At 37.8% G+C, this 23,572-nt stretch overlaps 1 protein-coding gene across 20 annotated transcripts in view; it reads left to right on the top strand.

Moving 5' to 3' along the window:
* The window catches only part of FOXP1 (forkhead box P1), a 518,592-nt gene that overhangs the window by 448,539 nt on the left and 46,481 nt on the right, over positions 1-23,572 (top strand). For all 20 annotated transcript variants that reach the window (XM_034777591.1, XM_034777590.1, XM_034777582.1 and 17 more), the window contains one exon: positions 17,559-17,663. In XM_034777591.1, coding sequence (XP_034633482.1) covers positions 17,559-17,663 — 105 coding nt within the window. The remainder of the gene's footprint in view (positions 1-17,558; positions 17,664-23,572) is intronic.

The following is a 23,572-nucleotide window of genomic DNA, read 5'->3' as shown; positions in this document are numbered from 1 at the left end:
CGTAGGCCAGCTATTATGACCTTTTTCTGTGTTCTGCACAACAGAAATGCATGTGATCCCCTCAGTTGCATGTGGATCCACGTTATGGAGAACCTACCATAACGGGATTGGAGGGGAAAGCGGCATCCTCCTGCCCATTGTGCCCACATCTCTTCCAATTGCAGCTTTGCCTGGCCAAGGTCGGCCAGGAGGGGAGGAGTTAGGGAACATGCACACTGGATAGGTTTCCTTCCCAAATGTAGAGAACAGTGTAGTGAGCATTGTAAGTCATTACAGCCCTGATCAGCAATAACTCTGTGTCTCTAACATACTGCATAAGGGAGTTTTGGTGCCACATAGGGAAGGGCAGCTAAAGTCATCAAAAAGTTGCCCTCCTCTGCCACATACCAACCCTCCTCCTAAGAATGGGGGTGAGTGAGGATCATATAGATGTCAACGGACCCTTCATTTGGCTTCATATATATATGAGGTTACCATGGACATTACCATATTACCCATGGAGCTCAGCTTGCTCTAAAAATCAATGCCAGCCCCTCTCCTTTTCCACAATACAGGTAGTACTGAGTGGATGATGTGGTTGGCTGGAAGCTCACAAGAGGTGGTGAATATTGTTCCTCTCCTGCACTTTTACATAGACTCATAGAAGATTAGGATTGGAAGAGACCTCAGGAGGTCATCTAGTCCAACCCCCTGCTCAAAGCAGGACCAACTCCAACCATCCCCATGGGCAGGGAGCATCTAGACTTCGGTTTGTGCAGCATGGTTGTGCCATTTAGGGCCTGATTCGGCCAGCCTTACTCGCCGTGAGAAGTGCCTTACTCCAGGATTTCAATGGAACTATTCAAAGAGTAGGTGAGCACAACTCAAGGCGAGTAAGTGTATCAGAATCTGGCCCTTAATATATTGGGCCAGCTTCATTCCTGGTACATAAGCATGTGCAATCCATTGACATGAATGCAGTTGCACTCAGTTACTCCAGCGTTGAATTTGATCCAAAGTCTCTGTTTTGACCCTAGGCATATAGTTGTTCTTTTAAAGCCTATATGAAACTTCCATTTAAATGGTCAAAAAACTGCATCTAGCTGCCTCATTCCTCATGGTGTCTAGCACTACCCTGTTTCCCCGAAAATAAGACATCCTCCGAAAATAAGGCCTACTTACAGTTTTGCCTCTCGTTGTAATATAAGGCATCCCCCCGATAATAAGACCTCCCCGATAATAAGGCATCCACCGATAATAAGGCATTTTTCATTTCTGAAAAATAAGACATCCCCTGAAAATAAGACCTAGCGCATCTTTGGGAGCAAAAATTAATATAAGACACTGTCTTATTTTCGGGGAAACAGGGTAGCAGGATGGCTTAACTTTGTGGGGAAGAGCCGCACCTGGTATAAATTGTCACAGCCCCATTGATGCCACTGGAGCTATGACTCTTTATGCAAGCTGAGAATCAGTTTCCTGTTTTCCTTCCATTTATTCGTCTTACTTAAATTATAGATAGATATTATAGCTCAACATTTGTCAGGACAGCATACAATTGGCATTCTCATTACAACTAGAGAAAATACCATTAATTGAGTCAGTTTTCTACCCAACCTGCTTTTTAAAAATTCCCTCTTCCATGACCCAAGTCCATAGTTGCTAATTTTCATTATCGATGGGTTTTTTTAATCAGACGATAACATCAACTACATTCACTATGTGCACCATCTACCGTGATAGTCATTTCTTTGAGGAATGCTAGCAAATTAGTTACGCAAGACCATTTCCTCATCCACCCATGTCTTAGGTCTTTAATCAAATTATACTTCTCAGGGTATTCTCACAAAATCCCACAAAATTGTTCCTAGGATTTCCCTCCACAAGTATAATTGCTTACTTTATCATGTGGCCCTTTTACGAATAATGGTGTTATGTTTGCCACTTTACAATCCTCGGGAACCTGACCTGACATCAGAGAACTTCTTAACTCAAATGGTTCATTTGTTTCTGGTCACTTGTAATAACGATCAGTTATACAACTCCCAATACTAAACTAGTGTATAATAAAAAAAAAAAAAAAATTAAATAGATTGGGTGAGCCTTGGCAGACACACAGCAGAACTTTTCCAAATTTTAGCATATGTATTGTTTTATACCTCCATCTGGCCAACAGATCATTGTTTGATATCTGAGTACTTTGCATATCTCCTCCCTTTTCTTGCAGCTCAGATAATTACATGTCTGTTTAATGCAGCTTAATGGTTTTTTTACATACCAAATAAATAGATGATGGTTTTCTGCTAATTGTGTACATATGTGCACTTCATTTAATTGTGGCAGCTAGAATTTTAGTAAAACATCCTTGTCTCTGTACTTAGTGTCCAACTAATGTCTTCTCTTTCAATTAAAGGTGTTTATATATTGGTCTTAAAAGTTGACCTCTTTTATCTTTTTTTATTTTTTTATTTACATTAAAATATGGGATTCATGTTTTCTTCTTTTTCCTCTTGTGTGCAAGAGAATCATTTCTCAGTATATGCACCAGAGATGGTAACTATTGGAAAGAGCTGGACAGGGAGATGAAGAAGAGCTGTATTATTTTCAGTCACATAGAAAACAATCTGGGAAGGAAAAAGAAACACCCTTGAAAATGTCTTAAAAATGAGGAGTAAGTTAGATGATTTTCATATGACTGTTTACTCTGCTATTCAATAAAACTCCAGCATTGAGTATGACAGCTCTTATATCACTTAATATGTCTTACCACTAAGATACCGAGTGTCATTTAAAGTAACACACCATCCTTAAGCTGTATACAGTTCATCCATCTCACCATGTTTTAATGGAAAAATCAGTTTTTCAATAAAATGACATCATTTTCCCTGGGTTATAATGTTCATTTTACAACTGTTTTTGTTTAATTCCATTTATTTTACTTTACTTTTTCTTGGCATCCTTTATTTCTTAAGGATTGAAGAAGGAGGAATTTCTTCTCATTCAGGATTGACATGAAATGGTACAGAGGCAAAGATCTCTTCCTCCTTCCCTCACAACCCCCAAAATCTTGTGCTAATCTTGAGTGCTTTAGTTTTAAGACAAATAGGGTTATATTTTCAAGGTAGTGAAGAGACATACACTGAAATCCCGTAATTTGTTAATTGGGTTTGTGCCTGCATTTTGTTGGGGAAACCAACCTATCATATGCTGCTTGGTTTTCACAAGTAAGCAACTACTCATTTGTGTAATGCAAATGAGTTTTTTTCATATGGCAGGTGACTCTAAGGTGTGTGTGCATTTTTTTTTATTTTCTTCTTCTATGTAATCAGTAGAGGCATATGTATATTATAAAGTATATTCTGCTCATTAAAACAATGGTGTAAGCACACAAAGGGAAATTGTTAGTACGTGTTGCAGCTTGTCATTTCAGGCTGTGTGAATAAAGAAGATAGCTGTTCCTTTGGGAAACTATTTCAGGAATTGAGCAACAGATATGCTAGCCAGAGAATTCTTTTAACTGTAATTTTCCTTTTTGTGTGTATTCAAAAATAACATCCTGATGGGTCCTTAAATGCCATTTCATATACAGAGCGCAATTTCCACAGCACAGGTGGTGCTAATATAGGACAGTCCCCTAGGCACTTGTCGCCGAGAGTTGTACAGCTTGTTCAGTGTCTGCATCCATATGGCAATCTGTCCCATTCATAGAAAGACATTGTAGCTGTGCCTGTGGGTGCTGTGGTCAATGTAGTGTGAAAAGTAGGTTTTAACTCTCAGCAACCTATGTTCTGCCATTTGTTTTATTATAGAATCCAAGTTATAACATTAATAAAAAAAAAATTCAGCTCAGAGCAAATTCCAGAACAATCTTGCTGGTTTCATTTTTGGTTACTCTTAGTAGCACATGGTTAACTCTGCAGGTGCAGAGTTCTGTTTGCAGCATACCAGTGCAGAGTTTACAGGAAATCATTCTTAGAAGAAACATTTTCTTAGTTGTTTAGACTGTGAGTTAACTCAGAACTGGCATAGCCGCATATGTCCTGTATACATAAATATACGTCCTGTATACACAAGCATGGTCCTTTTCTTCCCTTTTTTTCTGTTGTGTTGTGCTACTGTTTTTCTTCCACATGCTCTGCTTGTGATGTATGTTGAGTATACCTTTTTAGCAGGAGCGCCGCCAGCTTTTTTGCCACCCTAGGCGGCGGAAGGTCTCTCCCCCAAAATGCCACCCCCAGCAGAGGCGGCGGAAGGTCCCGCCCCCGAAATAACGCCAATGAGCGGGGTGGCCGAAGATCCGGCTGCCACGGTCGCCGCACCCCAAATGTTAGCATTCTAGGCAACCACCTAGCTCGCCTAATGGGTTGCGCCGGCCCTTGCTTTTCAGAAGAGTGTATGTTCTCAGCAAGTCTGCAGAGTGTGTCTAAGGGTATGTCTACACTGCAAGGAAAAACCTGAGATGCCAAGTCTCAGAGCCCTAGGCGGTTGATTCAGGCTCATGGGATTCGGGCTGTGGGGCTAAAAAACAGCAATGTAGAGGTTTCAACTCAGGCTCTGAAACCCAGCAAAAGGTTCCAGCCTAAGCAGGAACATCTACGCTGCTATCTTTAGTCCCTGAACCCGAGCCCCATGAGCCCAAATCAATAGACCTGGGCTCTGAGACTTGGAGCCACGTGTTTTGCTTTCCAGTATAGACATACCCCAAGTATCCTGTGATGAACCACTCCTTGAATGGGAGCTGGCCCACAATCACAACATGGACAGAGTATGGCAAACGGGATTTTCCCAATGGAGCGTGTGGAAAATGTGCGTCTTTCAAAAAGCTTTAAGTTATTAACAAGAAAGCAAAATGTCTGGCTGCTCTGGTATCCATGATTTTCATGCCAAATGTTGTTCTGCTTTAGTTTGACTATTTGTTATTCTTTTTAGTAAACAAAAACAAATAGAAAGCCTAACACCTGCAACAGCATATGATATTTACACTACCTGTACGATTCAGCATGCTTCCCTGAGGAAACAGCTAAACTTGTGTCCTATGAATTTTGGTGCTTTTTATAATGTTCCCTGGGGGGAAAGCATGTGGCAGAAATAATTTAATATATTTTCATTGTTTTCTTATAATACATTTTCCTCACACTTTTAGGGTATATTTACAAAATGGCATGTAAATTAAAAAGAAAAAGATGTTGCAAGATTATTTAGTGGGAGGAGGCATAAAAAACGAATTCACAGTATATATGTGATGTGACGATCACCTTCTGTGCTGTTTTTGTTGTGCCTGTGGAATCATCGTGGTAAAATGTTAAGTGTAATAGTCCATGTTTATTAGCCACCTGACCAGGCAATATACGGGCAGAAGACTTTCCCCTCCTCGGATTCTCTTCTTACATTTAAAGTTACTGTAGAAAATGTACTGGTACATGTGATTTTCTGCATAAGGTATTGAAACTCAAGTCCCGTTTAAGTCAATGGGGACTACTTACATGCTTAGAGTTAGGCATGTGCTTAAATAAGACTGGAGAGCTTTCCTCTTTCCCGTCCCCAGCACGAATTCTGTATGCAAGAGCAACAGGAATTGCTGTGTTAAAGATCAGTGAGAAAAAATAGTCAAAGTGTTAGCTTAATTAGAGAAAAATGTGATCCTAAGATACTGAATATGTCGAACGTCATCTGAATAAATTAGAGGACTCTGCAGAGAGGAATAAAATAAAATTTAACAAGGATAAGTGGAGAGTTGTCCAGATAGGTAATAAAAATCCAAAATACATGTTCAAAATGACACATCAGCTACTAAGCATCGGTTATGTGGGAAATGACGTAGGCACTATAGAGCATGAGAAATTAAAGTGAGGCATTTGATGCAAACCATAGTTAAGAAGGTAAATGTAGTCTTGGGCTGTACAAACATGTTTGTCACATTTAAGACTCTTCTTCCCTGTTACACAGTACAAAGCGCTATTTAAACCACAGTCAGAATAAGACCTGCAACTAGGCACTATCCTGCAGAAAGGATAAAGAGAAACTGGAGCAAATACAGAAGAGAGCAGCTAGGATGATAAAGGGTTTGGAGGGAATGGGCTATGAAGAAAGATTAAAGGGAATTAAAGATCTACACCCTGGAAAAATAGAGGCGGTATGAGGATGTGATTATGATATGCAAGTATATGAAGTGAAGTTACAAAGAGGAGAGAGAGAAATTGTTCTCATTAGTTAGTAACGATAGAATTTAAAATCCAGCATTTCAATTCATATTTGTCTAGGTATTTCTGATGTGCTCTTCACAATGATATTCAGGCACCAAACTGAAAAAAAAATCAGTTTTAAATAGTAGGCAAACTTGTTTATACTAAAATCAAATGGAGATTGGAGCTTGCAGCTGAAAGAAGCGTCAGAATCAAAATTGTTTTTGTGATGAGCATTTCTCCTAGGTGTTCTAGAAAGATGCACTAGAATCCTCCAAAGAAAGTGATGTGTTAAATTAGTGGTTATACAAGTCCTTAGCAGTTTTGGTGAGATGTCAAAAATAGGGGGTAATAATATGCATATTGGGAAAAGTGCATAGTACATTTAGAGCTTCATAATTTTGGCTGTAACCAAATATGTTCTATCATTGATTAATAGATTTTTAGGTTCAGACGGGAGCATTATGACAATCTAGTCTGTCTGCTACATGTAATCCACTACAGCAGAAACGTATTGAGGTCTCTACCTGCTCTGTCACTCTGTCACAATGTCTCCTGCAGGGGGCCACACAGGTGGGATGGAGATGGGGTAGTCAATCCCTGATTCTCTCTTAATCTGATTGCTTAGCTAAACTTGGTTAAGTAACTTCCTTGAAGCAGCTGCCCAGCAAATGGTCCCAAGGTTGGCCAGGCTGCAATCTCTGTTGCTGATCATTAGGGTGCCAATCAGAGTTTTTCAATGCATTACTGGGACCGCACTTTGCAGTATCTACAGAATGGCTCTATATTTAGTCATCTGCATGAATATACGTGCTAGTGTGAATGTGTGCGAACACAGGTAAAAAACATCAGACAGGATTTCAGCTGTGAGCACCAGATTTTAACCCAGTTTGTCTGAAGTTGTTGTAGTCATTTAAAATGTAATTTACCATTTCTGTTTCTTCCAATGAGTTTGATGTAAAACGTGAATTTCCATTGGTCCTGGGTTTTGGTATGGGTTAATGCCTTTGGGGGAGAGGTTAGGGTTTTTTTTCCCTTCCCAAACAAATATAGGTAAAAATAGATGAGGTTTTCTGCATGGAAAAACTGCCACATTTCGAAAAGGGCAGAGTTGTTCATTAATTCTCCTTAGAAAAAGCTATTTGTGGTCAGTACTGGATCAGTATAATTAATTCATTAAGGTTGCCATTTTGTTTCTTAATTAAGTGAAATATGGATCTCTAACTTCTTGGTTTTCACCTCACATTTCTTGATCTTTCACCTATCTGTAGCCAAACACAGACTTTGACTTTATTATCATTCGTTTTTCTTTTGTGCCTTTTTGAGTAACTACAGAATTCACCGGCAAGTCACAGAAGTACAGCGTCAGTTCCAAATGGCCCTATACCTCCTCAGATTTGGGACTGAAAATGGGGTATCTTGCATCAAAAAATATATCATTCTATAAAACCTGAACAAGTTGGCAGTCTATGACATGTGATGGAGCCTCATAGATTGGAGAAATAAGAATACTAAGTAACTGTGTGATCATTATGGTTCCTGTTTGCCTTTTCCACATCTCTCTGTTGTTGTCCTAAATCTGTAAGCTCTTTGAGGCAGGTATCAGATCTTACATATATTGTGTGAGGTTCATTGAATATGTGTTTGGGTTTGCAAATGATAATGAATTTTACAACCAGTGTTTTTCTATCTTTAATGCCATTACCTTTAGATCAATATTGCAATTCCTGTGAGAGATGAAACGTTATTTTTACATATTGATGCTATCGTGCTTTATTCTCTTTCCTTTACTTATGCTGACAAACTTTAAGATTAGAATGGTTTAAAACCATCCCTGGCTCAAACGTGTTGTGAGCCTGGATAGGTCAGCCAGTAGAGCATCAGACTTTTAATACGATGATCTGGGATTCAAGTCCTGTGTTTTTTGTAGGAGATCAGACTAGATGATCACAATGGCACCTTCTAGCCTTTTAATTTATGAATCCCAAAGGAGGACTAAGTTTCTCACACATGATTAATGTCTCCTATTTCAGACTCCTAGTTAATTAATGTTATCCTCTGCATTTTGAGGCCAAATAATTCATGTACGGGAAGCTCTATTAATGGGGATTCTCTATATCCTAGTAAAGAGGAGAGGATAGACGTTGATAGAGTACAGGTAAGAACTGAAAAAAAACAGTCAAATGAAAAATAGTCCCATTCAGTTACATCACACAATGGCAGACAACAAAAAATGACAAATTTTGCTTGTATACAGATGCTACAAAATGACAAATTTTGCTTGTATACAGATGCTAAAAAATACTAGGATTGGTGAATTGAGTGCCTGATATTAAATGAGGATGTTGATGTAATAGACATCACAAAAATTGGGTGGAATGATGATAATCAATGGGACATGGCAATACAAAAGTACAAAATATATAGGCATGACAGAGTAGTTCATGCTGGTGGGGGAGTGGCTCTATATGTGAAAGAAAGCATAGATTCAAACATAGTAAAAATCTTAAATTAATCAAACTGTGCAATAGAATCTCTATGGAATGAACAGGCATTCTGTGCTTGAACAGTAATAATACAGAAATGGGGATATACTGCCAACCACCTGACCAGGATGGTGATGGTGATTGTGAAATACTCAGGGAGATTAGAGAAGTTATAAAAATAGTAAATTCGGTAATAATGGGGGAATTCAGCTATCCCCGTATTGACTGGGTACATGTCACTTTGGGACAGAATGCTGAGATAACGTTTCTAGACCCCATTAATGACTGCTTCTTGGAGTAGCTAGTCCTAGAACCCACAAGAGGAGAGGCAATTCTGTATTTAGTCCTAACTGGAGCACAGGACCTGCTCCAAGAGGTGAATGTAGCTGAACCGTTTGGTAATAGTGCCTATAATGTAATTAAGTGTAACATCCTTGTGGGAGGAAAAATACCAAAGAAGCCCACCACAGTAGCATTTAACTTCAGGAAGGGGAACTAACCAAAAATGAGCTAGTTTAAATGGTAATTAAAAGGTCCAGTCATAAGAGTGAAACTTTTTAAAAACTCCATAATAAAGGCTCAAATTAAATATATACCCCACATTAAAAAACACAGTAAGAGGACCAAAAAAGCGCCACCCTGGCTGAACAGAGTAAAAGAAGTGGTTAGAGGCCATTCTTTAAAAGTTGGAAGTCAAATACTACTAAGGAAAATAGAAAGAAACATAAACTCTAACAAGTCAAGTGTAAAAATATAATTAGGCCAAAAAGAATTTGAAGAGTAATTAGCAAAAGACCCAAAAAGTAACAGCAAAAAAAATTAAGTATGTCAGAAGCAGGAAGCCTGCCCAACAATCAGTGGGGACATTGAATGATCGAGGTGCTAAGGAAGCACTCAAGGAAGACAAGGCCATTGTGAAGAAGCTAAATTAATTCTTTGCATCTGTCTTCACTGCAGTGGATGTGAGGGAGATTCCCACACCTGAGCCATTCTTTTTAGGGGACATATCTGAGGAACTGTCCCAGATTGAGGTGTCAGTAGAGGAGATTTTGGAACAAATTGTTAAATTAAACAGTAATAAGTCACCAGGACCAGATGGTATTCACCCAAGAGTTCTCAAGGAATTCAAATGTGAAATTGCAAAACTGCTAACTGTGGTATGTAACCTATCACTTAAACAGCTTCTGCACCAGATGATTGGGGGGATAGTTAATGCAATGCCAATTTTTTTAAAAAGGCTCCAGAGGTGATCCTGGCAATTACAAGCCAGTAAGCCTAACTTTAGTTAGGGTAAATTGGTTGAAACTGTAGTGAAGAACAGAATTACCCAACAAATCATGTTCATCTATGTATCTGATAAGAGTCAACTCAGTTTTTGCCAAGGGAAATCGTGCCTCACCAATCTGTTATAATTCTGTGAGGGGATCCACAAACATGGACAAGGGTGATCCAGTGGATATATAGTGTACTTGGAGTTTCAGAAAGCCTTTAATAAGGTCCCTCATCAACAGCTCTTACGCAAAGTAAGCAGTCATGGGATAAGAAGGAAGGTGTTCTCATGGATTAGTAACTGGTTAAAAGACAGAAAACAAAGGGTAGGAATAAATGGTCTGTTTTCAGACTGGAGAGAGGTAAATAGCAGTGTCCTCCAGGAATTTGTACTGCGACCAGTGCTGTTCAACATATTCAAAAACAATCTGGAAAAAGGGGTGAGGTGGCAAAGTTTGCAGATAATACGAAACTACTCAAAATAAATCAGTCCAAAGCAGACGGGAAAATATTGTAAAGAGATCTCACAAAACTGTGTGACTGGATCAGAAAATGGCAGATGAAACTCACTGTTAATAAATGCAAAATAATGCACATCGGAAAATATAATCCCAAATATACATACAAAATAATGTGGGTTCTCAATTAGCTGTTGCCACTCAAGAAAGAGATCTTAGAGTTATCATGGATAGTTCTCTGAAAACATCCGCTCAATGTGCGGTGATAGTCAGAAAAGCTAACACAGTGTTAAAAACCATTAGAAAAGGATAGATAATAAGACCGAAAATATCATAATGCCACTATATAAATCCATGGTATGCACCTTGAATACTGCATGCAGTTCTGGTTGCCCATCTCAGAAAAGATATATTAGAATTGGAAAAGATACAGGGAGGGCAACAAAAATGATGAGGGGGATGGAACAGCTTCCACAAGAGGAGAGATTTAAGACTGGGACTTTTCAGCTTGGAAAAGAGATGACTAAGGGGGGATGTGATAGAGGTCTATCAAGCCAGGGGATGCCCAATGAAATTAAGATGCAGTAGGTTTAAAACAAAAGGAAGTTCTATTTCACACAACACACAATCAACCTATGGAACTTGTTGCCAAGGGATGATGTGAACGCCCAAAGTATAACGGGGCTCAGAAAAGAATTAGATAAGTTCATGGAGGATGGGTCCATTGATGGCTATTAGCCAAGATGGTCAGGGATGCAACCCCATATTCTAGGTATCCTAACTGCCAGAAGCTGGAAGTAGACAACAGGGGATGGATCATTCAATAATTTCCCTGTTCTGTTCATTCCCTCTAAAGCCTCTGGCATTGGCCAGACAGAAGACAGGATACTGGGCTAGATGGACCATTGGTCTGACCCAGTATGGCCGTTCTTATGTTCCTGTGATATTAACAATAATCTCAATTATTTTTAAAAAAGCATAAATCTGGCACTTACTAGATTAATACATAATCAGTCCAGTTGGAAGTTCTAAACATGGGTATGATATCACAAGGGAATGTGAAATCCTCTAATTAAACATGATTTTAAAAGCAGATGGAAAATTGAGATGATGAGGGTTATAGGGTGCGAAAGAGGCAAAGAACACTCTGCAAGGAAGAAAAAATGATAGACATATGAATTCATTACTGTTTTATAGAGACTCCATCTTATTCACCCTAGGATTCCCCCCCTTCCCCCCCCCCCCACACACATTCTAAAGCGTATGGATACTCCATTGTCTGATATGCTGTAAATAACCTGATGGATAGATATATTTAATATAAAATTTTCCTTTTGTCAATATCACAGTAGTACAGACTGAGTACTTTTTTTTATTGGCTCTGCAATATACATGGCAGTAAAAACGAAAAAGAAAAAAGCTTAGTCAGAAATTACTCTGAATCAGCACAGGGTCTGTTGCCTAAGAAAGTGCTGTTTTTAGTCATTTGGCCTAATTGATAAACTAACTAAACTGTTGTTGTTGTAATTGCAAGAGGTTGTTAAACGTCTTACTGTTGATTGTAACGGATACCTCTGCAGAGCTATTTCAATGTCCCCTGCTCCATTTTACCAGTTTGCAAAACCCAGCATGAAGAGCATTGTTAAGTTTCTTCATAAGAATAATTTGTAGATTTAAAAGCGACTCCTTTTAGCCAATTCTAATCTGAAAAATGACTGAAAACAGCACTTTCTTAGGCAACAGACCCTGTGCTGATTCAGAATAATTTCTAGTTACGTTAATGACTAAGCTTTTTTCTTTTTCTTTTTTGTTTTTACTGCCATGTACATAGCAGAGCCAATAAAGAAAAGTACTCTATGCTTTTTTATACTAGTGAGAGAATTGCTAGTTAAGTTCTGACTGCAAAGCCAAATTATGCCCCAAATTGCACCTTTGCAACTGGGGAAATTGAAGGGTTGCAGATGTTTAACCAATAATAGAATTTGAAGACAATATTATTGCACAGATGTAACTGTAGGCATTATTTGGCCTGTAGAATCTTCATTAATGATGCTGATGCACAAGCCATTAAGAACATACCTCAGTTCTCTGATTCTAGCTTGACCATTAGAAATAAAACAGGATCATCTTTCCTATAAGCACATCTGCTGAGTAACTTTGGTCTTTGACCGTCACATGCTATGAGAGTCAAAGTTGGTCAAAGAATAGAGATTTAAGAGACTAAATTTTGCACTGCGAGTGGTGCTCTTAGATCTAGAATATGGTGGGAAAACAAGTGAATTGGACAGAGAGTAAGCTTCTGCTTTTTGCAGCTGAATAGCATGGTGGCTATAGCCGTTCATGTCAGAATTTCAATCAGCACAGGACCCTTGAGAAACCGAGTACCACTCTTCTCACCAAGATAGTGGTACTGTGTATCTTAGGGGTACTGTCACTTCCTTTCTCAATTTGGCCTTGCTGTCTGTGGTTTCTCCAGGGGGAAAATGTGGTTCTGTATTTACAATGAGGATCTCAGGTATCAGAAATGGAGCAATCAATTGTAGAAATTCCGTGTCTCAAATCTAAAAAGCTAAACTGGCTGCAGTAATTGAATGGCTTCAGTTTATTTACAGGTTTATTTAACAGTACTATTTGTTGGAGGTAGAGTGCACGTAGTGAGCTTACTTCTGAAGCCTGAGGAGGGCCCTCATAGGTAGGAAGCACAATGCAGTGCTTTGTTTGAAGAAGACAGGTTGTGAGCATCTAGAAGGTGGATGCTGAAGACAGGGTTGAAGATAAGAGTGCCAGACTGTCCCTTGTCCGCCTCATCCCACCTGGATGAGCAGTTGCAGGGAGTCTGCATGGAGATAGGACATTGAAAGCATCAAAAATAAATGTTAAGAGGACACGGGTTAAGGAATTTTCTGGTTTATCATTTGTATTTTTGTTACTCCATGATCCATGTCATTAATAAACAGAATTACACAACAACATTTGCTTGGCTGAAGTTTTGTATTTCATGTGCCTGCGTCTAATCTTATCATGTCCCTGTATTATTTTGGATGCATTCTGTTAAGTGTTTCACCAACAGATAATTTACAAATAAGAAGGGGCAATCCAAATCCACTGGGCATAGAAAAAGCAACTGTGCAGAGATCTGTCTTGATCCTATGCCATGCATACCTCTGCTGTTTATGTAAATCATGTAATGCTATATGATTTACTTCCAAAAACTTGTTGTACATCACACACATTCATGGCAGGTTATCCGTGAACTTGTGTGAGTGTGAGAGAGAGAGAGAGAGAGAGAGAGAAAAACACACATATGCTCTTTCAGTATCATTAGAAATCAAGGGGAAGATCTGGAGCAAATGATTTACTTGTTCTTCCTGACATTCTTGTCTTCTACAATCTGCATGTGTCCGTGGTCTCTCTGTATGTGGCAGTATTTTAGAAGTCATATTTGCACACAAACAAATGTTTTGGAACAATGTCTTTAATGTATTAGGCCCAAAGTCTAGTACTTGGAACAGTTCAAGAAAAATCAAGTTCTTAATTAATTTTTCATTTTCTTCTTGTCTTTTCCTCATTATGCCAAATGCAGTACATAATCTTGTTCTGCTCTTCTGTCTTTTTCTGGAGTAATCCTTTTGAAGATTCTAGTTTCCTTGAACAAACAGGCAATATTTAATACTATCAATAGAAGCAGGATGGGCCAGATTGAATAACAGGACACTTATCTGGCCATGTGAAAGTCCCCAAAATACACCACCAAAGATCCAAGAATAGTGCAGGGACAAAGAAGTAAAGGAACCAGTAATTTCAAAAAAGTAACTACCAGAAGGGCTTGCATTTTTAATCTTTGTTAAAAATAGCTACTTCCAAAAAAACTTTGAGCATTTCTGTTCATTGTTGAATGGTGGTGGAATCTTCCTTGTATGTGTGCTTTAGGCATAATGCCATTTAAAATACACTGTGAGTGTGTTGACTTTTCATGTTTCCATTTATGGTTAACATAAGGAATTCCCATGGATATAGTTAAAACTCTGCATTCACATAGACACCTTCAGTCACATACTTTGAATGTTTTTGGGCAGAGTACGGTAGTGCCCTCCCTGTCATGCAGAAGATCCTTGGGGGAAAAAAAAGATTTGTACCCCAATTTAAAACAATATGCATAGTGATCCTGGGATCTTCCCAGAGACTTGGCTGTAGCCTTTAGAATCTAAGAGGTTAATTTTAAAAAATCCATTTAGGTGTTTAAACTGTATGATTCCCACTGGCATTATAATGGGATTTACAATGCTGAAAACCCTGCAGAACCCTTTGAAAATGTACTTTGTCTTGTTACGTGTCACAGTTTCCTAGTCAGTTTGGTTGTGTGTGTAACATTCACTATGTAAATTGACATGCTAAAGTTTTGTTGAGTCTGACAAACACACTTAAACCGTACCATTGGCGTAGCTATGAATGTCTTCATTGATCTTAATGGGATGTTAACCTCAAAACTTACTTTCCCGCCCTTTATCCTTGTGCTGTAAAACTAGTTGATAAAAAACACAACAAACCACATTAAAAATCTGTTAATTTAAAGAACAGCTGGGTCTACATTTAGTATTGACTGCAAATGCTCCTAGTAAGCCTTCAGTCCTAAAATGTATCCAGCTTTATTATGCTGTTGAGTAAATAGACTGAGGCCTTGTCTACACTAGAAAGGGTTTGCCAGTATAGCTATACCGGCAAACACTCATAGGGAAGCTGCAGCTTATATTGGCAAAATGTTTCTTTCACGGAATAGCTTATACCAGTTCCCCAAATGAAATAAGCAATGCCAGCAAAAGGACATTTTTTGCCAATATAATAACCCCGTCTACACGATGCTTTTACCAGCATAGCTATTTTTGCACACTCCTAGCCAGCATGGCTGTGCCAGCAAAACCTTTTAAGTGTAGACTGGGCCTGTGATACACAAGTTTATTTGTTTTGGTTTTGAGTTTGTAACTATCAAGCCTAGCCTTTTATCTGGATTTCATTGTTTAGCCTGTCATGATCAAATGAACCTCTTAATAAAATAAAAATAAAGACGAGATATCGATGTAGATTTTTTTCTCTCATTTTCTCCTGAGGTTTGCAGCATTTTATTCATATTTTAAGATATAAAAAGTGATGTTACTAAACATTTCAGTATTCTTAAATTCTTCTTCTCCTTCCACATCCTCAAAGAGTGAACCTGATTCTGCACCATATCTGGCTTGAGTTGACTATGTTCCTTCACCCAGGCACTCTGTTTTTCAATTGAGAATACACATGTGTTATAACATTTTTTCAACTTCCTTGCAGAGAGTGGATTGGTTCCTTCATTCTTTTAACAACTCACCAGCTATAGTTTCTCCCTCCTCGTTTGTTTTAAAAACCGATTGAAGATAATCTGAAAAAAGGTTCCATATAGACAAGGTCTTTGTGACCCTCTGAGCCTCCTATGTTTAGGGAGACCAGACAGCAAATGTGAAAAATCGGGACGGGGGGTGGTGGGTAATAGGAGCCTATATAAGAAAAAGACCCAAAAATCGTGACTGTCCCTATAAAATCGTGATATCTGGTCACCCCACCTATGTTTTGTAGGAGAATTAGGTTGCTGAGTTTTAGAGCTGCTTGGAAAAGGTAGAAAAATGGAAATTAACACTTATGCACATTTTTGTAATATTTTTTCCAAACACCTTTTACCGTCAGAAAGTGTTAAGTGTCCCTCAATTGTCCAGAGATTTCCATTGGGCCTAAGATGAGATGTAATGGAAGCTGGGAGGTTTGGAGGAACATTCTCATGTGTTTCTTATTGTTTGAGACAACAGGGAGTGTTTGAGACAACAGTGTGGTTCTCATATCCGGTGAAAAAGAAAGAATGTAACTGTAATCATTGTTGTAATACATGGTGAGATAATGTTCCAGAACAAGAACAAATGACATTTCCACATGTGCATAGACATAAGATGGCAAAATGTAGGTGTTTATCCATAACTATACCTGTAATCCAGGATAAAAAAAAGTCATAAAACCCCACCTAGGTGCTGGTATGCAGTCATATCCTTTGTGTGTGTTTGAAGTTCATAATATGGCAGAAGTACGCTGTAGCAAAAAGATTTGCTATGAAAAATAGATGTGTGTGTGAGAGTATAAAATAGAGCCCTCAATATTATTTTGGCATTTAATGCTTAAAGCCATCTAAGGTTACGGAAATTGTTGCAAAAATATTTCCTTTACTTAAGAAGTTTCCATGCAGAAGTTGAATAAAGAAGATATTTTAGAATATGGTTCATCAGTTAGTGCAACAGATACATTTCCCTGAGCACCTCATGGCCTGGATCAAAGCGTCTCATGACTTGGATCAGTGCAGTCAAATCATTACGTATTGATTGGAATCCCACTGGAGGATTAACCCCTTAATGTTCATAAGAATTTTTTTCTTTAACCTTAGTTTCAGTAGTTGGTAAGCACTGTGATATTTCTACCAAAGCTTAGACATGATACTAGTCCCTGCTAACCTTTTGGTATTGCAGAATTCTTTGATTATTACATGTTTCCTTTTTTACGATGAATTTTACATTTGAAAACATTCGTGATTCACTTTAGTAGAGTGTAAAAAGTCTGTTCTAGTGCAAAAAGGGCAGCATAGTAAAGAGAAGAAAATGCTAGATGGACAATATGGTGTTAAAAATAGAGCTCAGATGCCAGGTTTTTTTCCTTTATATAATAATTTGGATTGTTAAGTCCTGGCTATATTGTATTTTAAGACACTGCGCTGCTGTTCAGGAATAGCTTTTCATTCTGATGCAGTTGAACTGTCAATCTGTAATATTCATACATTTCTCATCAAAATATGAAGTAGAGTTTTAAGCAAATCTGTCCCCTTCCGTGTTCATTGAAATTCTTTACAAAGCTTTTAGTTAATGAATGAAATGTAGGAGGTACATACAAGAGAGATCTTGGATGGCACATATATTCCGTCTGCAAATGATATTTAATTTTGTTTTTAGAAATCAAGGGCAGGGTAAATAGGGTTCGTGAACTGCAATGGTATATTTTTGGATCCTCTATTTGTTGTGGTGTTCAACCTGTGTGTTTTGCTGTTAGCATCTTTGCCAAGATGAATGTATTCAGACCTTCAGTTACAATGCTTCTCCTCCTTTCTTTTTGTTTCTTTCCTTCAGTTTATCCCACGAGGAGCACTCACATAGCCATCCGCTTTATGGACATGGTGTATGCAAATGGCCAGGCTGTGAAGCAGTTTGTGAAGACTTCCAGTCATTTCTAAAGTAAGTGGGTTTTTTTTGGCACTTATATTTTACTCTGAGCATGTCCTGTCGTTTTTTATGCTGTCACTCACTCACCCAGGGCCTGATCCCAAGCTCATTGAAAGCAATAGAAAACTCCCATTAATTTCAGTTGGTTTTGGATTATGTCTAATGTACATTTTAATAGGGGATGGTAAATTATCCCTTTAGGAAAAAGGACATCTGTAACTCAAATAGTCTCCTGTATACGATACTGCTATAAAACATAGTGTTTGAATTTCTTCAGTCTACTTTAAAGTGTTTGTTTTTCTATTTGAATATTCCATTTTTTTAAATTACTGAAATTTTACATAATTCAACTTTAATTTAACCTTTATTTCAATTAATTATGAAATTTAGTCTTATATTAACACCTTAATTGATAAGAGAGAATTGCAAGACGTCAGGTGAAATTAATTTATGTCAAATAAGTAACTAATGAACAAAGTCTACACTACTAAAAATAAACTGTAATTATATTTATTAGGCCCCTGCAATTTTCTGCTGACCTTTTCTCACTGCCAAAGTATACAGTTTTACATGTTGCATCACCAGTGCATTATTGGCTAGTGTGTGGTAATGCCTGGATCCCAACACAGGGAAGGGAAGGTTGTCATAAATCTCACAGTGCTCTTCTGCAAGTATCCACTTCCTCCCTCAAAGCTGAAGTGTAAATACGTTAATATTGCATCACATGTATCTCTGAGTGGATCACTAGGCCCAATTAGACTGTTGCTACATTTGGCTCCTCTTGAATTTTGATGTGTGCTAGCAACTCCTAGATTTGCTATGACTGTGTTGTTGTTACATCCAACACAGACCAAATGCCCCAGCAACATTTGTGGATTGAATGCACAAAGGGCCAAATTCTACTGTCATATTTACAATGCTATCCAAGTGGAATAAATTCATAGAAATCCACAGAATTGCTCAAGATGAACACCGGAGCAGAATTCATTCCCAAATCTTTAGGAAACAGTCTTAGATATGTCTGTTCTTTCTCGGGACAGTTCTGAAAAATATTTTGTTGTGTTTTTTTGTTTTTGTTTTTAAATGGTATGTTGGGCCTAGATTAAAATTTTTGCTTCCAAAACACAATGGGTCAATCCTGGTCCCAATCAAGTCACTGGCAAACCCCCCATTTGATTTCAGTGAGAGCAGGAACAGGCCCCGTATAAGCATACATTACAAGTAAGGAGTGGTGCAGTCATGAAAAGGGTCTCATTATAAGAGGATTACAAAATAAGAAGGTACTAGTCATAGATTTCCATGAAGAGTGGCCTCATTTCTTTCAGTTCATCCTGTTGTTCACTTAGTGAAATAAATGCTAATCTCTCATACTTGCCAGCTCATTTATATTCATATGCCATTCTATAACATTTAGTTCTTTAAAACAATTCTAAATTTCATTACATTTAGTGAAGGGAAAGGTTCTGGATTTGACAGCTTTGGAGACTGGAATTCTCTGTTTATTCACATGGGGCAGATTTGGCCGCCTTTACTCACTTTGAGTAGTCTCTTCTCTGGGATTGGACCCCACTAATTTTAGTAAGACCACTTATGGAGTAAAATAGTACTGAACACGATAATGGGCCGGATTCTGCCATGCTTAGGTAATGCAGCATGGATAGGGACAGCGTAGACTACCTGTCTGTGTGCCCCAACCTCTCACCCCCAACACGGTGGGGCCACCTTTATGAATGATGGGTAGTTCAGTGTTGGTGCATTCAGTCATTGGGCTTTTTGCTGACACTATAAGAAAGGTTTCCTATTAGCGTCAATTGTGGTGATACATCTGTGGTATGTTCATCTTTCCCACCGGGAGGTGGACTAAGACCACACACTCCTTTCATAGAGATCTGTGAACAACCAGTAGATTGTAACAATTTCAGCTAATTTATAACCTTGGCTAAATTTGAACTATAGCCTACAGGTAAAAGGTTCCATCTGTACTTTCCCTAAGACATCCAAACCTCCATATTTAGATTCTTTTTCCACTTTCAGTTTTGAAGTGTCTTTTTTTCCCTCTCTTAAATTGTCTCTCATCAACAATAGCAAAAATAGTGCATACTGTATTTCTTATACCTGTTGAGTTGCCTAAATTTTCCCAATACACAAATTCTACAATCCAAGGGATTATCTCTCTACAAAATGATATCAGTGCTGTGTGATACTTCACCCAGAATGTATCCAGAATGGATATCTCCAGGCACCAAATTGACATTGCTAGAGAAGCGGGTAGCACTTTATATAATGATACTGTAGCCCTCCAGATTTCTTGCCCCTATTGTGGAGTGGATGCCCTTACATTTTATTGTTATTTTTGAAAGTTTATTATTTACTGAAAAGATAGGTAGGAAATAATGCTGAAAATGGTTGAAACTTTCATAACAGTAGACAATTGTAATTGTACCCACTGTAGTTGTAAAATCTTTGAAGGCGCGGGTCTTTTAATTGCCAGCCCAAGATAAAAAAATATAGCCCCTACTAAGTGAAATATAGTTTCCATGTCAGTTGAGCATTACTTAATTTCATTCACCCAAGTTAAAGGGTCTGTTCTAGAGAGTGAAGAGAAATTATATGCGGAATGAAAGCGTTATATGCCAATAAAATGATACCGTAGTTAAAGGAGAAAAAGGACTCGAAGGTCTAAAATCATGGTTTTTTTTTTTCCTCCTGAGGAAGAAATATCATAACTGTTGGTAAATCAAAAACAGAGATTTGACACTCTTCTGTGATCATTCTGTAGTGTTTGTTCCCAAGGTGAGGTACACCACAGGGCCCTTGATTTCAAAGATAAATACTGTACAAATAACAATCCTGGTTGTCTTTCACTCACAGCCAACAGGAGGATGCTTATCACAACCAGCAGACACACAGGCTATTGTATGCATTTATTTCCCTATTTCTTTTCCAAATAAGTTGCAGTTTTAGTTTTTTGGGTTTTTGGTAATCTCTTAGCCATTGGTTATTATACAGTTGCTGTATCAGTAAGAGCTAATTGATATCAGCAGGTGCTTCTTCTAAGTCTAATGAAATAGTTGCACCCTGCATTGCCTAGAATACTTAGGTAATATAAAAAACAAAAACAAGTCCAGTTTTCCTGATGTGATCCAGTAGCCTTATTCCTACCTCCGCAAAACCAAGGTGAAGGCTTTAGGGAGCAGACACGCCTTGTATCATGTGTTTACATGTTACCCACATCGTAATCTGAAAAGAAAGAACAGCATCATAGGAAATTACGTTAAAAATTGATAAGCTTTATTTCATTCTCATGTATTTTTAAAGATTATGTACAGGAAAGGGATCGGTTCTCCCTTTACAGCACTGCTAGTTTGGGGAAATCTTTGTTCAGATGGGCAGTGGTGTGCTTGTCAAGATATGCAGGCATCCAGGGCACATCTCGCGGTGCAGGACCAAACCGTGCCCGTATTTATTTTAATTCTATCATGATTTGGGTATTTTCAGTCTCAGAAAAACATCTGTAATTTGATTATGTATTCTAAATGGGATACACACCCCTTTTGGGAGATGTGGCAACCTACATAGAAAGATGCTGGTTGCCTGCTTCATGTGAATTTAACTTAAATGAAACTAAGGAGGGTTTCTATGAAAGAAACTACTAAGTGCACTCTGTAATGTTTTCACAAGTGTTTTTATCATGGTAACATCTTGTTTACTTTAGTTGCCTGCCTAAAACTACTTGGAACATGTTAAGAAAACATTTCAAGAAAGCTTCTACAAAGAGGCTTTTGTTTAGCAGCAACTGTGAGGCAGCGCAGCTCACAAAGGTGTTAACTTTCAACCCCTTAAGCACTTCCACATGAAATTCCAGCAACTATGTTTGTGGTTTTGGAAAAACAAAGTGTGTGTTAAAGAAACCAGGTATATGCTAATACATGTTGAAGTAAGCCGGAAATCATAAATTATTTCAAACACATTAATTGCTATCATTTGCGTGTCAAAATGTTCTGCAGTGAAATCATCTGCAGTTAGCACAACCGAAACTTTTGATCCAATGGTTGGAGCAGAAAAGACTAGTCTATATATGTTTTTATGTTTAAATACATGGTGTCCCCAATTTGATTTTTCAAACATAAATATAAAATTTGCTGGTTAAAGTTGTTTCCAACTGTTAATCCATTATAAATGATAGTAAGGCAGCCGAAGCGCAGTTGTTCTATGAAATCTGTTCTTTGTGAAAACGTGTTGACACTTACTGATAAAAGAACTGATTTTATTTTCTAGGCTATTACATATTTTGAGCTTCTGTTCAAATTTGAATGTTGCAGTTTCTTTTACAACATCCTTATTAACCTTTCTGACATTGTACGGAAGTTGAAGACCTTTCCAATAGTTACATTGCTTAAAGAGGTCAGAGTGGCCTAAATACCACAGTGCCCTCTAGTGATATATAGAATATTAGAAGGAAAAGTTTTAGATAAGTAGCCCAAAGATAACATCACAAATGTTTGTATACTTCATTCTAACTTATTCATAAGTGAAGAGCTAGAGAGTTTAGTCTGATTCATATAATTTTAGTTTTATATGCATATATACATAATTTTTTTTGTGGTTAGTATTCTAGGTATACTAGACAATCTCTGAAATGTATATCTGAATATATTATGAGATATTTATTGCACACTGTATATACATACCTCAACATATTGTCTTATATTATTATATGTTATATTTTTTAAGTGTTCTTAGTTTATGTTTCACATTATAATTTCCGGTGTATAATCAGAAAGCATTACTTAAAAGACAAGATCATCTTTGTTTCATACTTTTATTGACACTGTCTACCATATTACTGCTATGTCTAAATGGTAAAATTTATTATTAGCAATAGTGTCACAAACGTCTGAGACAGCGATTTTCCTTTCAATAAAAGTAGTTAAAAACCTTTTAGAAAATCCATAATTTTGATTGCTGGTACTTCATAAATGTGTAACTGGTACTTTTTAGCTGTCTCTTAAGGGAAAAATGAGTTTTATCACCTGCAGTACCTGGGTTAATGAAATTGTATGTTGGAATTTAGCCAGAATGAAAGATGAGATCATTCGGTGGCACTAATATTGGCAACAGGTATCATAAAAGAGCTTTGACTCTTTTTAGCAAAGTATCATTAGTTTAAAAAGCGGAGGGGGGGTGAGTTATTTGTCATTTTCAAAGTTTCTGAACTTGTAAGATTTTAATTTGCTGTAATATCCAAAGCCCAGTGACCTAAAAACTTTTGACAAGGCCAAAAGAAACACAGCAGAGTGTCCATCAGTACCTAGTAAAGGAATTTTCTTGCTTCAGATTTCAACTCCAGTTCCTGTTCAGCCCTTTAAAAATCACGACTCTCAGCTCAAATTTGAAATAATGCTTCTTTTTTTCTCATGGGCCTCTGCCTTTGATTGTTTGTGGATATTAGCTGTCCAGGAAATCCCATACTTACAGATATAAATCCAAAATGATCTTGTTTTTCCGCAGCCAGCCCAGGATGTATTAGACAGTTATGATGATTTGTTAATTTTTGCGATCTGTATTTATTTTATGTGTGCCATATACTTTAAAGGAGGGAATCAGCTGTTGAAATAGGCTGCTTCTGTCAAAAGGGAGGCTCTTGACTTTTTCCTTTAAAGGCTTTGCTTTCTTTACTTTTTGAGAATTCTGTGTATGCACCTCCATATGGAGATAAACAAGAGCTGCATTGTGCCCTGACATATAAGCTTAAACTCAACCCTGTTGTTGAAGAATCTTTTGAGATGTGTGAGCAGTGCAGGATTCTTGAAAGGCTGTCAGGCTAGGATGTCGGTTTGAAATGTGTCTTGAATGTATAACTGTGCTTTCGTTTTAATAGTGCAATATTTTTTTCTAATGCAATATTAATAGTCACCTAT

Source organism: Trachemys scripta, chromosome 7, assembly GCF_013100865.1.
Source record: "Trachemys scripta elegans isolate TJP31775 chromosome 7, CAS_Tse_1.0, whole genome shotgun sequence".
NCBI lineage: Eukaryota > Metazoa > Chordata > Testudines > Emydidae > Trachemys > Trachemys scripta.
This window is presented reverse-complemented; position numbering and strand designations above follow the sequence as displayed.